General features: G+C 42.5%; 1 protein-coding gene and 1 pseudogene across 1 annotated transcript; one reads left to right on the top strand and one right to left on the bottom strand.

Moving 5' to 3' along the window:
- The first annotated feature begins 4,516 nt into the window (after positions 1-4,516).
- On the top strand, positions 4,517-4,897 carry LOC6498818. The gene has a single exon (XM_001965833.4). The coding sequence runs from the start codon at positions 4,534-4,536 to the stop codon at positions 4,819-4,821; it is 288 nt and encodes a 95-aa protein (XP_001965869.1). The 5' UTR covers positions 4,517-4,533; the 3' UTR covers positions 4,822-4,897.
- A 46-nt stretch (positions 4,898-4,943) lies between these two features.
- Positions 4,944-6,379, bottom strand: LOC6498710 (annotated as a pseudogene).
- Between the last annotated feature and the right edge of the window lie 11,062 nt (positions 6,380-17,441).

Here is a 17,441-nt window from a genome sequence, read left to right as displayed (position 1 = left end):
ACAGAAATAGATAACCTAAGAAAGAAGACCTATCGGCCGAACACGCTGACAAATTCAGTACCAAGGAGGCCATCACCACAATGGTTGTGAGCATGGCCGCCTCAAAACAATATTGGAAACAGGCACTTTCGTAACTATGAATGAAGCCGTCACAAAGTACATACAATGCAGTACTGAAATGACAGATAATGCCAATTCAATATTATACACCCAACGAGGAAATAATTATCGCGGTAATAATTTCAGAAACAATTATCGCGGTAGAGGTAATAATCGAGGTAATTATAATAATACCAGATATTACCAAAATAACGGTTATAATCAAAACACTAGCTACTACAGAAATAACGGTAATCAGAATAACAGTTATTACACGAACAACAACCGCGGCGGAAATAACCGTGGTGGAACCAACCGCGGCGGAAATAGCCGTGGGGGAAACAACAATAATAACGGTAATAATAATAATAATAACCAAAATAACAATATTAGGATAGCCCAAACGAATTCGGAAAACTCCCAAACACCTTTAGATACACGTCAGTAAAAAACAACAAAATTCACACTATAAATCTCAGTCAAAGTATATTCGTTAGTTTCATAAACGCAGCAACAGGAAAAGAATTAGTTTTTCTACTAGATACAGGTGCATAAATATCCATATTAAAGGAACATTCTGATAATTTCCAAAACATTCAAGATAATCATATCATAAACATACAGGGTATAAGCCAAGAGGTTACCAAATCAATAGGCATAACTTCTATCGAAATTCAGACTTCTAAGTACATCATCCCACATGATTTTCATATAGTAAATGTGCAATTCGCTATTCCTTGTGATGGGATACTGGGAATAGATTTTATCAAAAGGTACAATTGTCAATTAGACTTCAAGCCTTCTGAAGACTGGCCTGTAATTAGACCAAATAATCTCAAATATCCAATTTATGTTCCGATAACATACAGTTCTGGCAACAACTCCCTAATTCTGCCAGCAAGATCCCAAGTCATTCGAAAAATTAAGTTAAATTCCGAAAAAAAAGTGTATTAATTCCAAATCAAGAGATTCATAAAGGTATCTATATAGCAAATACCATAGCAACAGTCCAGAATGCATATGTAAGACTACTAAATACCACAAATATAGATCAGGTAGTTAATATTAAAAATATTTTTATTCGGATGTATTAGAAATGTATATTAGATGTATTCGGACTAGAAAACTGAAGCGATCACTACAAATAACTTCTATAAACAAAAACTGAGATTAAGTGATATTGAACCCGTGTACAAACAATTACAGAAATCCTCATAGTCCAACAGACGAAATTCAAAGACAAGTCCAAAAACTCATTAATGATAAAATAGTAGAAACCTCTGTATCACCTATAATAGCCCACTTTTGCTAGTCCAAAAAAGTTACTCGCAAATTCAAAAAATAAAAAATGGCGATTAGTAATTGATTATCGTCAAATTAATAAAAAACTCTTATCTGATAAATTTCCTAGAATCGATGACATTTTAGATCAACTAGGTAGAGCAAAGTAGTTCTCATGTCTCGACTTAATGTCCGGTTTTCACTAAATTGAACTCGAAAAAAATTCACGCGATATAACATCCTTTTCAACAAACAATGGTTCATATCGTTTCACGCGATTACCATTCGGTTTAAAAATAGCGCCAAACTCCAAACATGCAGAAATGTAGGAAACACAACCTAAAGTTACATCCCGAAAAATGTTCATATTTTCATGCATGAAGTCACCTTCCTAGGACATAAATGCACAAATAAAGGAATCTTGCCTGACGACAAAAAATACGACGTCATCAAAATTACCCAGTCCCACATGATGTGGACAGCGCTAGAAGATTCGTTGCAATTTGCAATTATTACAGACGTTTCATAAAGAATTTTACAGAATACTCCCGTCACATAACAAGATTATGTAGGAAAAATGTAAAATTCGAATGGACAACAGAATGTCAAAACGCTTTCGAACATCTAAAATCAGCATTAATAAACACAACTCTGTTGCAAGACCCAGATTTTAGCAAAGAATTTTGCATAATTACAGATGCTAGCAAATACGCTTGTGGAGCAGTACTAATTTAAAATAAAAACGGATTACAGCTTCCAGTTGCATACGCATCAAGATCCTTTACGAAAGGTGAAAGCAACAAGAGCACTGCAGAACAAGAATTAGCAGCTATTCATTGGGCAATAACATACTTCAGACCATATATTTATGGTAGACACTTCACTGTCAAAACAGACCACAGAGCACTTACCTATTTATTTTCAATGATAAATCCCAGTTCCAAACTAACACGCATGAGACTTGAATTAGAGGAATATAATTTTACAGTAGAGTATCTAAAGGGTAAAGATAATTATGTAGCCGATGCGCTATATAGAATAACAATCACCGACTTGAAAAACATACATTTAAACATTAAAATCTGAAAGTCACTACCAGAAACCACAGTAGCAAAAATCCTGCGCATGGAAAAGAAAAAATAGAATTGCATAAGCAAGCCATAGAAAAAGCATCAAAGCCCAACGTATATGAAGTCCATTAATAATGATGAAGTACGTAAAGTAGTGACCTTGCATGAAATAACAATATGTGTTTATTTAAGCACGGAAAGAATATTACAGCAAGATATGATGTTAGCGATTTGTATACTAATGGAACCCATGACTTAGGTCAATTCTTTCAAAGGCTTGAAAAGCAAGCCGGTATGCACAAAATCAGCCAACTTAAAGTGGCACCGTGGGAAAATATCTTTGAACATGTTTCAATTGATAATTTTAAAATATGGGCAATTATATATTGAAACATTAAGAGTAGCGCTACTCAACCTAATTACCGTAATAAAAAATAATAAAGAAAAAGAAGCTGATATTGTCTACATTTCACGATGATCCAATACAAGGTGGTCATACAGGCATTACTAAAACCTTGGCCAAGGTCCAGAGACACTATTACTGGAAAAATTTGTCCAAAGACATAAAAGAGTACATAAAGAAGATGTCCAAAATGCCAAAAGTTTAAAACAACTAAACACACTAAGACCCCACTAACTATAACTGAAACTCCAGAAAGAGCTTTCGATAGAGTAATTGTGGATACGGGTTGGTCCACTACCAAAATCAAACAATGGAAACGAGTATGCATTAACACTCATATGCGATTTAACCAAATACCTGGTAGCGATATCAATACCAAATAAAAGTGCAAATATGGTAGCAAAAGCTATATTTGAAGATTTTATTCTAAAGTACGGTCCAATGAAGACGTTCATTACGGACATATGAACGGAATATAAAAATTCAATTATTGAAGGTCTATGTAAAAAATTTAAATATTGAAAACATAACTTCGACGGCACATCATCACCAAACTGTAGTACCGCGGAGCGAAGCCACAGAACACTCAATGAGTACATTCGTTCATACATCTCAGTTGACTAAATGGATTGGGATGTATGGCTACTATACTTCGTCTATTGTTTTAATACGACCCCCTTTATGGCACATGACTATTGTCCATACGAGCTAGTTTTTGGTACAACTTCTAATTTACCAAAGCATTTTAATTGCATAGAAAACATAAAACCTCTTTATAATATAGAAGATTATGCTAAGGAATCAAAATTAGAACAGGCATTTAAGAGAGCCAGACTAATGCTACAAAAAAAAAAAAAGGCAAGAAAAATAACCAAATAAATAAAAAAAAAGAGAAAAATAAGCATACCGAAAATAAAACCACAAAAAAAAAACTTACTGTTAACATAAATTATTAAATTTTGTACAATCTATGTTAAGAAAATAACTTCATTAAATTACGTTATTTTTCAAAACGAGGGAGATGTAATATGCACATATATGCACAATTAATATCTTATATATATATATCGACCACCCACTGTACCAAGAGTACTTAAAGGGTACACACTGTAACACTTTGTCGCAGTGTTTATGTTATCCAAGGTCTTGGTCATAAATCTAAGTGCACCGAAATATGAATCGGTCGCTGTGCCTTTGCTGTACGCCGAAAAGTGCATATGTCCGCATATACGTAACACGAGTGGACCTTATGCATTTCCACATACCTACGCCTAAGCGAACATAACATAAATATATATTCATATATAAATATTTAAGAATACATACCCGTTTCCGCTGACGGTGCCGTTACTGGTGCCGTTATCGGACCATATAGTTCACTAATAGCACATCCCGTGTTTAAATTTAATAAAACTGTGAAAATTCTAAAACAAAAAGTTTACAAAAACGGGATGTTTAAAATGTGTTAATAGTATGTTGGAAAATACAATAATAAACAAAAAATAATAGTTTTTCAAATGTAAGCGGAAAGACTCATTTTAGTCATAGACAGAAAGAGTTATCTAGTCAGTGCAAAAGCATTTTCTGATAATATGAAAGTTCAGTTTAGTTTGCAGTTGTAACAAGTTTGCTATGAAAGGGCCTTGGGGGTACTCCAGTTGGCCAAAAGATTGTCGCAAGATGAAACTACAGATTGCCCTAAGTGCCGTCTTGGTGGTTTTTTGTTGGCCAGCCCACGAAGGCGATGGCCAGCCCGGTTGCAAGACCCAGGCGGAGCTTGAGATTCAAGTTTTCCGCAACAATTGGAATGCCACATCGTACTGGAAGTGTGAAGCTCTGAACCAACCGGCCACCCAATTGAAGTGCCCCGCAGACACCGGTTTCGTGGATAGCCTCAAGAACTGCGTTGGCTGGGAGGAGTGGGAGTGGGAGGCACCAGTTGCTCCTTTGAGCGAAGCGGACCAGTAACAAAACGCCCGAGCAAAAGTGCGAAAAGCAAAATGTGGTTATCCATTAAATGAAAAATAAATTGCTGCGTTAGGAGGCAAACGCAGAATTTCTTATTATGAGTGATAGAATGTAATTGGTATTTAGTCTCTTGTACGCAGGCCCCAAATAGAAGTGCGACGCGTTCCTACAGTTGGACGGGATACAGAACTGTGAATGAACTTATTCTTCAGCTCTATGAATTTGGAAGCAGGAATAAGATAGCAACGAGAAACCGATAGGTACTCCAGCATTTTAAATTTCATTGTGGCCGGAATGACGGCTGGAGTAAGGCTGTTGCAATCGGAAAGGTCAAGTTCCAGGAGCTGGGGACAACGTTTTTGCAAAGTTACTACATGAGAGTCAAATAGCACGCGCCGGCAACCTGCGTCATTCAAGCGAATAACATTGGGGGTGATGTGAGTGACCAAAGCAGTCACAGCGTCTGCCGTTAGATCAGTCCAAGATATGTTCAGGCTGCTCAAGTTGGTAAGAGACTCCATCAACAACCGCACGCTGTACGCAGTAAGACCGGAGGCCATGGTAAGGTTGACTGCTTCCAGAGATTTGTTCTGTGCGATCTCCCGCATATGTTATCATCCAGGTCGTTATTTTCCAAGCTGACCTTCTTTAACTGACGACAATGGGAAAAGAGCATTTGCAGAGAGCCTTTGCTTATGGACGCCATGCTCAAGTCCAGATATTGGAGTCCAAACTTAAAATTAGCTGATGGCGTAAAAGCTGGATCCTGAATACTAACTTGCGCCAAACGAAGGACCAGCACACCCCGACTCAGTATTTGTTCGAGGGCTCCGGGTCGCAGAGTACGCAGGCCAAGGTCCAGGCGCGTCCACAGTGTTTCATCGCGGAAGCAGCGATTGAATCGCCGGCACACGGTGGAAAGGTGCAGAAGCGTTTTCTTAGGTCGCCATTTGAATATATCCAGCACTATCTCGTCCGACAGTCTCTCGAAGTAGTTGATCTCGCTGCTAATGTGGGCGCTCATAGACGGTGTGCGATATACAAAGAAGCTATCGGTGGGAACCAGACGGGCCGTTTGAGGAGGAGGCACAACCACTGGTTTCTTGGCTAGGCGCATTTGGGCTTGGCGGCTAGTCGAGGGTTGCAAATTAAGAGGGGCCGCGGCATCGCTTTGGTTATTGCATGTGACTGCAACCAGGGGGTTGCGCAAGCGTTTACTTGGCGAGTTGGAGTTGCTCCCAGTCTCAGACCCGAGGGCGGAGCGCTTGACCTGTGTCTGGGCTTGCAGTTTCTCGCCTGATTGGCGTACAAGGCGTTGCTGCGCATCCTCAATGACGGTAGTATTGTTCGAGCTACTGTCCAGCGTAGTGTCTGCAGTAGAACTCATATTCAGCCGCTGCTGCTGATGGTGCAACATGCGCGAAACGTTCACGTAGGGTGTCGTCTCATTGGAGTTGTCATCGCTGGTGGCACTGACCGCCAGAGCAATGGCTCATAGGGCCGACGAGCTACTTTTTTCGGAGTCCAGCATACCGATGCCCATCTCCTCAAGGGCCTCGTAAGTGAGTGCTGACGACGAAGAGGGTAGTTCGTAATGTCCGGATCCAGGATCCGGATGTCAGGATCCCAAGCCAATCCTAACGTTTTCGTGAAGTTGCTGCCTTCATTAAAAGTCAGATAAGACTCCCGATCCTCTTTAGGCACGCCGTCCAACACGCTAGGGATATTGGAGCACCATTTCCGCAGCTGAAATTCGCCCTTGGACAAAAGCGCTGAAATCTGACCTAAAATGCCAACAACCTCCTCTGCCACCAGAAATAAGATCATCGACGTAAAAATCTGGAAGCAAGATTTCGTCTTCCACCTCGTCCTTAGCCAATTGGTGCATCGCTCGCATAGATAGATAGGACGCAGGCATTGTTCCATATGTAACAGTGTCCAATTTATATGTTTATAGCTCCTCCAGAGAGGAATCTCGCCACAGAATGCACTGCAAAAAGATGTCAGACGACGCCATCCTCACATAACGGTACATCTTACAAATTTCGGCAGTCAGCTCTACCGGATGCGAACGAAACCTCAGCAGAATGTGAAAAAGCTTAGGTTGGATGACCGGCCCAGCCCATATATCATTCAGAGAATAACAGCTGTAACAGCTGGTGCTGTCCTTCTTTAGCACATAGTCATGTGGCAGAAAATATTTGCAATCTCGATGCAACTCCGGCGGAACCAGAGACATATAAACTAGGTTAAGATACTCCTTTATAAAGGACGAATACTCAGCGCGCAGTTCGGGCTGATAAGACAGTTTCCTCTCCAACGACTGGAAACGACTTAGAGCCTGTGAGTACGAATCACACAATAAACCGGAGTTATGTTTAATTGGTACCCTGACTGTATAGGCACCACCTTTTAACCGCAGTTTTTTTGACTCTCGCAATCCAGTTCTTCCTTTGACGCCTTCACAATCGGATCGGTGCAGGTTTCCACTTCCCAGAACTGTCGAAGATGTTGATCGAGCCGCTCACCTAAAGGCCCCTTTGGGCAGATCAGTCCCGACCGCTCAGCAGCCATGAGAACCTTGCCATTGTCAGGACCTCCGCCTCCACAAACAACCCAACCGGGCCGAGTTTTTTGGATTAAGGGCAAACCAGGCGACAAATGAATTGGTCCGACACAAAGCATCTCGTAAAATAATCCAGCTCTAATTAGCAAATCAACTCGCTGAGGCTAGTGAAAATGAGGATCTGCTAGCTTTACATTGGCGGCAATTTTCCAAGAGCTGACGTCCAATGCAAAATTGGGTTGAAGGTCAGTGATGTTGAAGGCTATGATCGCAGTTACTTGCGCTGAGTAGTCAGAGCATTGCGATTGCAAGCTGACTTGCACAGAAAGCCCATCGGTAGGAAATCCTGCGTCACCTATACCGGATACAGAAAACGGAGACCTTATCTTTCGCAGCTGCAGCTGGTTCGCCAGCCTTGAGGTGACAAAATACACCTGCGAACCAGAATCGAGCAGCGCTCGGCAGGGAAGTAGAGCACCATATCACCAAGACAATCCTTGGCTACAAGAGAATTGACTGGAACGGACGCTGACCGAGAAACAGCGTCGCTAAATGCAGAAACCTCGGGAGAGGAGAGTTGGCCTTGAGCTGGCGAGTTGCCACCAAAATGCAGCAAACTATGATGCCTACGTCCACAAGCACGGCAACTTGACGAATTGCAATGCCGAGATAGGTGCGCAGCTCCAAGGCACTTCCGGCATACATCCAATCGCCTAACTTCGCCTAAACGATCCTCAGGCGACAAGCTTAAAAACCTTGGGCATGAGTTTATTATGTGAGAATGGCCATCACAAATCATGCATGCGGAAGAGTTGGTAATCACAAATGCAGAGTTACCTGGATGAAAAGTTCTACGCCGCAACTTTTCAGGCAAGGTGCATACGATGTCGTCGGCAAATCCATGCTCTCCAAAGTCCGGCATCTCTGCTCAAGAAAACTAGCGATGGACTCCCACGTTGGAATGGAATCCAAGGAATCCGAGTCAGCTCCTTCCACTTGGACTGTGTGGCATCTTCAACCTTCTGCTACAGCACTTGGATTATGATGCAGCTAGCAATCTGCTACGTTGTGCCCATGCTTGCAAGGGCTCGCATGTGCGAATTAAATTTGTCCGAAAGCTCGCGAAGCCTCGTCGCCGATGCAGATTCTACGGCCCTCAGATTCATTATCTTATTAACATGAGCTTGAAAAATGGGTCTGCGATTACTAAACCATTACAGGATGAATCGTGCCTCCCTCGCCGCATCGTTGAAGTTGACTCACAGATCGCTCCTGAGTTCTGCAACATCCATCTCGGACAGCTCCTTGTATTCACTGAGCCGCACATTTATCATCGCCTCCGGAATTTTTTCCACTGATTTCGAGGAGGACAATAATTCTTGAAGATCCTCAAAAAGGTCAACTGCACTTTGACTCAGGAATACTTTCCTTCCAGGAGAGGCACAATCGAAAAACGGATTCATTTTCGCAACAAAAAATTTATTTTAGTTCGTTTATTTATTGTCAGCTCCCGACCCACTGTGCAACTTCTATATAACGGAGTAAAATATGTTTGAGCGATTGTAGCACTCTGAAAATAGCGTATGTATGTATGTCAACAGATGCTAATATTGCGCGCACAAATCACAAACCAAATACTGTTTTTTAATTTGTTTATTTGTTTACGTTTATATATTTTAAGCCGCGCAGCTCGAATTTTCAATGGAAAATAATTTAACAAATAACCTAAGCACAATCACGTCGGGGTCACCAAATGTTTAGTTATAGAGCGTTTTCGGGAGCTTCTTTCCGTTGGCTGCTTGACTCGATAGTTAGATTGATGAGTTTTTAGCCATACCATACTGAAGTGCACAGGATTTCTGCGACATTCTGTTCCAGTCTTGTTATTAAATAACATCTTTTGAATTCGTCCTCATTAAATTATTTTGTAGAGCTGAAGGTAATCAGTGGTGGCTACTGGCAATATCTGGTCGGATGGTAAATGATTCCGATTTTGACGAGTTGGTCTCATAGCTGTGTAGGTGATATTATCATTCGGCAGATTGTTCTAATGCGAACATTGGTTAGTACATTAGTTATCTCACTCTGCATCCGTTATAAACCGTTTCCAAGTAGATTCATTTGTGTTGTGAGGATTACTAATACTTGTTCCAAATTCGCGCCTTGGTACTGTTCTTGTTGCTTATTTATGAGGGTCATCTTTTGTTGCAAAGATCTTAGGCGGTTGTTGATAGCCAAACTTTCTTTTCGCACAAAATTGATGGTGGCGTTAACAATGGACTTTTGGTTCTGAAGCAGCTGTAGGAGGAAGTCCTCGTTACCCTTGACCTTTGTGATAGTTTTTGCCATATCCTCTCTACACCAATAATGACAGGGGGAAATAGCACCATTAATACTTGAAGTACAGATATTGATGAGAGATTTCCCCTTGTGCGTTGTAATTGGGTCTCATCAGACTGTTTGGCCATGGAGTTACAGGTACTCCATTTCTTCCGAAAGACTTGCTTCGGTCGTGACATCAGTTCCCATCTTTTTATTAATGGTTTGCCGCATGGGATAATGTAGGTATTAGGAGAAGCAGTTAATGCTTCTCCAATTAAGAAGTGTCCTGGTGATAAAGCTGACTCGTTATAGGACGTGAGATAGGACGTGAATTGAGGATTGCTTCGACTTCATCGACCACCGTGTTGAGTTCTTCAAACGTCAAAGACGCCGTGTCAGTAATTAATATAAGCAGCCATTTTGCGAACTTTATGGCAGCTTCACAAAGGCAACCGAATGGGGGAATGAATTTTAAGTCAATATCTCTTTTATTGCAATGTTGAACTATGATGTCCTTGGCATTGGTTGAGAAAATAGTGGTTTCAAGCATTGTGCCATTATCGCAATGGATTGTCTGGCACTTCCCTCGGCGTCCAAGGAACGGGCGAAGAGCGGCCAAAAATCGCTTACCAACTCGCTTACCAACTCAAAGTGAATTTCTTTCGTGGAGAAAGAACAAAACACTGCGATGAAAGCGTTGTCGGGTCTTTTGTCTCGAATCTTATGATGAATCCGTATGGGGCCGCAGTAATATAATATGGTAATATGGTAGATTTTCCATAATTTGGGCAGTTGTGTACAATGCTTCTTGCTATTGTTGTTGACGAGCAATGGCAAGCAAGACTTGAGCCCCGCAATGCATATTGGCATGTTTTGCATAATAAAACTGGTTTGAATGTTCTAGTCTGCAACCTACTCGAATCAACCACTTACCCAATGATATAAAGTAACTCATTTAGTCCACTGTTTTGTATCGCTTGAGCTGTTGGCACTCCGCGTTAAATTCGATTTACTGAATCGTGCGCATGATAATTTCTGTGCCTACAGTTGTATACCTCTCCTTCGAATGTGTCCTTAGCGGCGGCCATGCTGACGAATTTTGTTCTAAATTCGACAAAATAATGGCTGGCTGCACTGTCCAGTTTTACCTTGACCCATGTAGGAACAGGGGTCCGTAAAATCACGTACTATTGCTTGAGAGTTTGTTAGCTGCATTACTGGTGGATGATACCATAACCATACAACATATATACTTCTATTTCATACAACGAAAATGGACGCAAAATTTTCTTGCGACAGGCCCCAGGAGGTTTCAGAATCTTACTCTCATTCTTACGCTCAAAATCTCTCTCATCAAAAATGATCTCCCGCGGTTAAACAGATATTTTTATGAATGCGTGCTCACACATTCACATACACGATTTCATGTGTGTGCGTTCGACTTCGTTTTGAAGCCAGCTAAAATTTTAATTTTTGTAGCTTTGCTGGCATGCTACCCTAAGAAGATGGAAGTATTCATTATTATTTAACTATGAAAAAAGTTTATTTTATGTTATATTATATTTTTTAAATGTCAGCATACTTTTAATATATATTTAGGAATACGATTAGGTGGCAGCAGTAAAATGATTTAAATATATTTTTACGAAATTACGAATTTATATATTTAGGAACAGGGTATCTTTCAGTCGGTTTCACTTAAAACCCAAATTTCACTTTTGTTGTTATTTTTCAAACGGTTGGTGCTTGCATACCCTACTGATTCCCACAGAAACAAAAATCATCTGTTTTTGTTTATTCTCACTCAACTAAAAATCATCCATCAGAAGGGTATAGAACTCCATCCACTTGCAGAACTACAACAACTTAAAAGCAATTGACTGAAATATACCCTATTTCTACCTTAATAGATGGATTGTAATTCATTTGTTGACGTATATGTATATACAGCTACCATTTAATCGTATTCCATAACAAATATAAAATATAAGCTAAAATATTAAAATATAAAAAATATTTTTTTCATAATTAGTCGTATAATGTATACACCAATTTTCTTAAGGTAGCATACCTGAAAAGTTACAAAAATCAAAAATTTTAGCTGGCTTCAAAACGAAGTCGAACGCACGAAACTGTGTATGTGAATGTGTGAGCACGCATACATATTCAGTTTAACCGTGGAAGAACCTTCTTGATGATTCGCTTCTCTGCGACTGAACAACCAAAAAAGTTCAATGAGATTATAAGCGTAAAAATGAGCGTAAGAATGAGAGTACGATTCTCTCTGGGACCTCCGGGGGCCTGTAGCAAGAAATTTTTGGGAGAAGTCTATATGTTGTACGGTTAGTGATGATACGTAAAGCTATTGAGATTGTTCCTTTACTTCTTGAATTTTGTCGTAAGTGTCGTAAGTGAAAGACGCTGCATTGATCTACCCTAGCACGACGAATGAATAAGTTCAAAAGAACCCAGCAACCTTGTCTAAAGATAAGCGTAAATGTTATTTGACTCTGTGCGTGAGTTCTGAGCCTTGAACTGCTTTTCACAACTCTAGTCTGGGCAAGGATTGCTTTGCTGTGGGTGCTACTCTGGACTTGAAACACAGCAATCTCCCCGAGGTTTGATTACGAATTACGTTTTTATTACGTGATTACGTTTGCTCGTACGAATATTGCTGCGCCATCGGCCTGTTTTGAGGCGTCCACAAATGTGTGTGAAATGGTATAAAATAGTGTATTTGAGCACGTATGTTGCTAGGAACAAATGTCCCAAGGCCATATATTCTTTCATGAAAGAATATCACCTAATCTTCACCTAACCATCACCGGTTAGGAGATGTTCGGGTTGTCGCTCAAGTGCTAAAAATCTTGTGATGGCAATATCTTTCGACTCTCCCTGGGCTGAAGTATATTCGGCCGAAAGGCCACACAGCAAGACGGTCAGGCTGTGCGCACGGAAAAAGGAGAAAGAGGGGACGACGCGAAACGTGATGGTTCCGGTGCAGTGCTCGGAAGGTGTAGGAGAGAGAGTTGTGTTTAGAAAGTGGGGAAGAGAAGAAATGTGTTTAGAAGGCAGGAGGCAAGGGGGGGCTGCAGCGAGGGCGAATAAGGACCCCCGAGTCATAACACGAGGATAGAACAAGGAGCGAGTGTGAAAGGATCCGGACATAAGCAAATAATTAGTATTATTAAAACGAAGCATTCCGTTTTATTTAAGGCTCCGGCAATCACGTCGGATATATATATTCGGTGGACCGACCCACAAAACTCTTTAAGCTAGCCGCGGCAATTGTTGCGAGCTTGAACAAAAAAACAATTCGTTACACCTGGCGCCCAAACAACGCAGCTTTATGGGGAGAAAAAATTGGTTATACGCGCTGCGCAAGGAGGAGCTAAGCAAAGTATGTAAAGAGCTCGGTTCCCAGCAGAAGGAACAGTAGAAACCATGAGGGCACTACTTGCAAAGTGAGTCGACGAGACAAAGGTCGACGATTTGAACGTGGATTTGAACGTAGAGAAAAATTCACACGGAGATCCACGCTAAGACAAAGAGCGGTGAGGGAGTCAGAAAAGCTCATTCAAAGTCTGGCGGTACCAGAAATGAAAAGTGTGAGGAGCATGGGGCCACATGTTGGAAAGCCGGTCCCGGTGCAGGTGGACTACGCAAAGGTGGCAAAAAAACTACAAGAAAAAAAGCCCTTTAGATTTCGTGGACTTAGTGGCGTGGTCCGCTAAGACATACGGATCGGACATAAACACGATCCCGCGGGCGATGCCAGACTAACTCCAGGGTAGAGCGCAGAGATGGTTCACAATGAACGGTGAGAAGTGGCCATCATGGAAGGAGTTCAGAAAGAATTTCGAGTCCTTCTTCCAGCCGAAAGTATACTTCGGGAACTTGGCGGACCAGGTTCGGCAGAGGAAGCAGCAACAAAGGGAACCCTTCAAAGAATACATAGTGGACCTTTAATCTCTAATGAAACCACTAGGGAAATCCACGAAGGAGGTTATAGAAAGGCTGGTTGAGAACTGAACACCACGCGTGAAAATGTTCATAAGGCCATATGCATGTGCCAGCGGTAGACAGGAGGTGACAGAAAGAGAAATCGCACCAGGACCAGATAGAGCGACAGACCCTCCCAGGACAAGGATGGATTGAAAGATGGCAGGCAGAGAGACAAAGTTAAATGAGGCACCAACAGCCGAATCAGCAGTTGGCAGCCAGTCCAAGCCATTAACAGCCGAATTAACAATGGGCCGTAGGCCCCAGACAGCAACAACCGAACCAACAGCCCCGCCTAGGCAAGGACATGAAAAAAACCCAGCGCAGGCATGCAACAAGTGCGGAGGCATGGGCCACATGGGCGGCCAGACACCAAGAGACTGAGATTGAGAATCTGAAGTCGCGGTTGGCAGAGGAACCAGTGCTGCCATGCCCTATTCCCAAAGGGAATCGAACTGCAAATAGACGCCAGCGACTACGGCGTGCGTGCAGTTCTGACGCAGGACACTGATGAGGGTGAGCGAGTGGTTGCTTACGCCAGTCGAACGCTGATCGGAGCAGAGAAAAATTACTCGGCTACTGAGAAAGAGTGCCTAGCCATAATATGGAGAATTCGGCAGATGAGACCATACCTGGTGGGTTACCAATTCGACGGGATCACGGACCAAGTAGAGCTACCAGCTTTTTGAAAGCGGCCGAATAAGAACAATTTCGAATTCCGGTTTATAATTTATTGAGAGTTAATTCCGCGCAATATAACAAAGAAGCGGCCCGTCAATAAGAACTCCAGAATAAGCAAAAAGAACAAGAGCTTTGGAGCAGAAGCTTTTCAAAAGCTCCCAACAGCGCATGCGCTACAAATGACAACAAAGTGAATGCGAAACTGGGCGACCGACAGAGAATATTAAATGCCGCTGGAATCGTCCAGGGCGAGCAAAGTACACCATCTGATCTGAGCTGTTTTCCCGCGGTAGTCAATTGCGTCCGGAAACCACCCAGCCAAATAGTGTATTTTGGGCAATTGGGAGGCAGTGACCTAAATGGATTTGTCCAACTGACAAAAGGTTGAAGAACAGGCTGGCTCCAATTAGCAGGTCCACACCCTGCGGTCTATGGAAGTTGGGATCAGCCAGAGCTACGTCCTGAGGAATCTTCCATTTCGAAATATCAATTTTAAGGCTGGGCTGATAGTCCGCAATATGAGAAACTATAACCGCTTCTACGTTCGCAGATTATGTGGTTCAGCCGAGACTTCACACGCACATTAACGGAGGCTCCATCCGTAGCAAAGTGCTGCCGGTAAACCGGAAGGCACCTGATCGACCACGGATGCGGATATTGGCGGTTGGCAGAAGCACTTCAGTAGGGCGATCCTGAGTCAAGACGGTGTTGATTGACTGGGAAGGTGGGGTTGCAACGGCAACACCATTGGTGGAAACCAAAAAAGTTTATTTTATGTTATATTATATTTTTTAAATGTCAGCATACTTTTTATATATATTTAGGAATACGATTAGGTGGCAGCAGTAAAATGATTTAAATATATTTTTACGAAATTACGAATTTATATATTTAGGAACAGGGTATCTTTCAGTCGGTTTCACTTAAAACCCAAATTTCACTTTTGTTGTTATTTTTCAAACGGTTGGTGCTTGCATTCAGCAAATAATTAGTATTATTAAAACGAAGCATTCCGTTTTATTTAAGGCTCCGGCAATCACGTCGGATATATATATTCGGTAGACCGACCCACAAAACTCTTTAAGCTAGCCGCGGCAATTGTTGCGAGCTTGAACAAAAAAACAATTCGTTACACCTGGCGCCCAAACAACGCAGCTTTATGGGGAGAAAAAATTGGTTATACGCGCTGCGCAAGGAGGAGCTAAGCAAAGTATGTAAAGAGCTCGGTTCCCAGCAGAAGGAACAGTAGAAACCATGAGGGCACTACTTGCAAAGTGAGTCGACGAGACAAAGGTCGACGATTTGAACGTGGATTTGAACGTAGAGAAAAATTCACACGGAGATCCACGCTAAGACAAAGAGCGGTGAGGGAGTCAGAAAAGCTCATTCAAAGTCTGGCGGTACCAGAAATGAAAAGTGTGAGGAGCATGGGGCCACATGTTGGAAAGCCGGTCCCGGTGCAGGTGGACTACGCAAAGGTGGCAAAAAAACTACAAGAAAAAAAGCCCTTTAGATTTCGTGGACTTAGTGGCGTGGTCCGCTAAGACATACGGATCGGACATAAACACGATCCCGCGGGCGATGCCAGACTAACTCCAGGGTAGAGCGCAGAGATGGTTCACAATGAACGGTGAGAAGTGGCCATCATGGAAGGAGTTCAGAAAGAATTTCGAGTCCTTCTTCCAGCCGAAAGTATACTTCGGGAACTTGGCGGACCAGGTTCGGCAGAGGAAGCAGCAACAAAGGGAACCCTTCAAAGAATACATAGTGGACCTTTAATCTCTAATGAAACCACTAGGGAAATCCACGAAGGAGATTATAGAAAGGCTGGTTGAGAACTGAACTCCACGCGTGAAAATGTTCATAAGGCCATATGCATGTGCCAGCGGTAGACAGGAGGTGACAGAAAGAGAAATCGCACCAGGACCAGATAGAGCGACAGACCCTCCCAGGACAAGGATGGATTGAAAGATGGCAGGCAGAGAGACAAAGTTAAATGAGGCACCAACAGCCGAATCAGCAGTTGGCAGCCAGTCCAAGCCATTAACAGCCGAATTAACAATGGGCCGTAGGCCCCAGACAGCAACAACCGAACCAACAGCCCCGCCTAGGCAAGGACATGAAAAAAACCCAGCGCAGGCATGCAACAAGTGCGGAGGCATGGGCCACATGGGCGGCCAGACACCAAGAGACTGAGATTGAGAATCTGAAGTCGCGGTTGGCAGAGGAACCAGTGCTGCCATGCCCTATTCCCAAAGGGAATCGAACTGCAAATAGACGCCAGCGACTACGGCGTGCGTGCAGTTCTGACGCAGGACACTGATGAGGGTGAGCGAGTGGTTGCTTACGCCAGTCGAACGCTGATCGGAGCAGAGAAAAATTACTCGGCTACTGAGAAAGAGTGCCTAGCCATAATATGGAGAATTCGGCAGATGAGACCATACCTGGTGGGTTACCAATTCGACGGGATCACGGACCAAGTAGAGCTACCAGCTTTTTGAAAGCGGCCGAATAAGAACAATTTCGAATTCCGGTTTATAATTTATTGAGAGTTAATTCCGCGCAATATAACAAAGAAGCGGCCCGTCAATAAGAACTCCAGAATAAGCAAAAAGAACAAGAGCTTTGGAGCAGAAGCTTTTCAAAAGCTCCCAACAGCGCATGCGCTACAAATGACAACAAAGTGAATGCGAAACTGGGCGACCGACAGAGAATATTAAATGCCGCTGGAATCGTCCAGGGCGAGCAAAGTACACCATCTGATCTGAGCTGTTTTCCCGCGGTAGTCAATTGCGTCCGGAAACCACCCAGCCAAATAGTGTATTTTGGGCAATTGGGAGGCAGTGACCTAAATGGATTTGTCCAACTGACAAAAGGTTGAAGAACAGGCTGGCTCCAATTAGCAGGTCCACACCCTGCGGTCTATGGAAGTTGGGATCAGCCAGAGCTACGTCCTGAGGAATCTTCCATTTCGAAATATCAATTTTAAGGCTGGGCTGATAGTCCGCAATATGAGAAACTATAACCGCTTCTACGTTCGCAGATTATG

The sequence above is a fragment of the Drosophila ananassae genome, chromosome 3R (genome assembly GCF_017639315.1).
Source record: "Drosophila ananassae strain 14024-0371.13 chromosome 3R, ASM1763931v2, whole genome shotgun sequence".
NCBI classification, from domain to species: Eukaryota; Metazoa; Arthropoda; class Insecta; order Diptera; family Drosophilidae; genus Drosophila; species Drosophila ananassae.
Note: the sequence above shows the minus strand (reverse complement) of the source record. Positions and strands in the feature narration are given on the sequence as shown.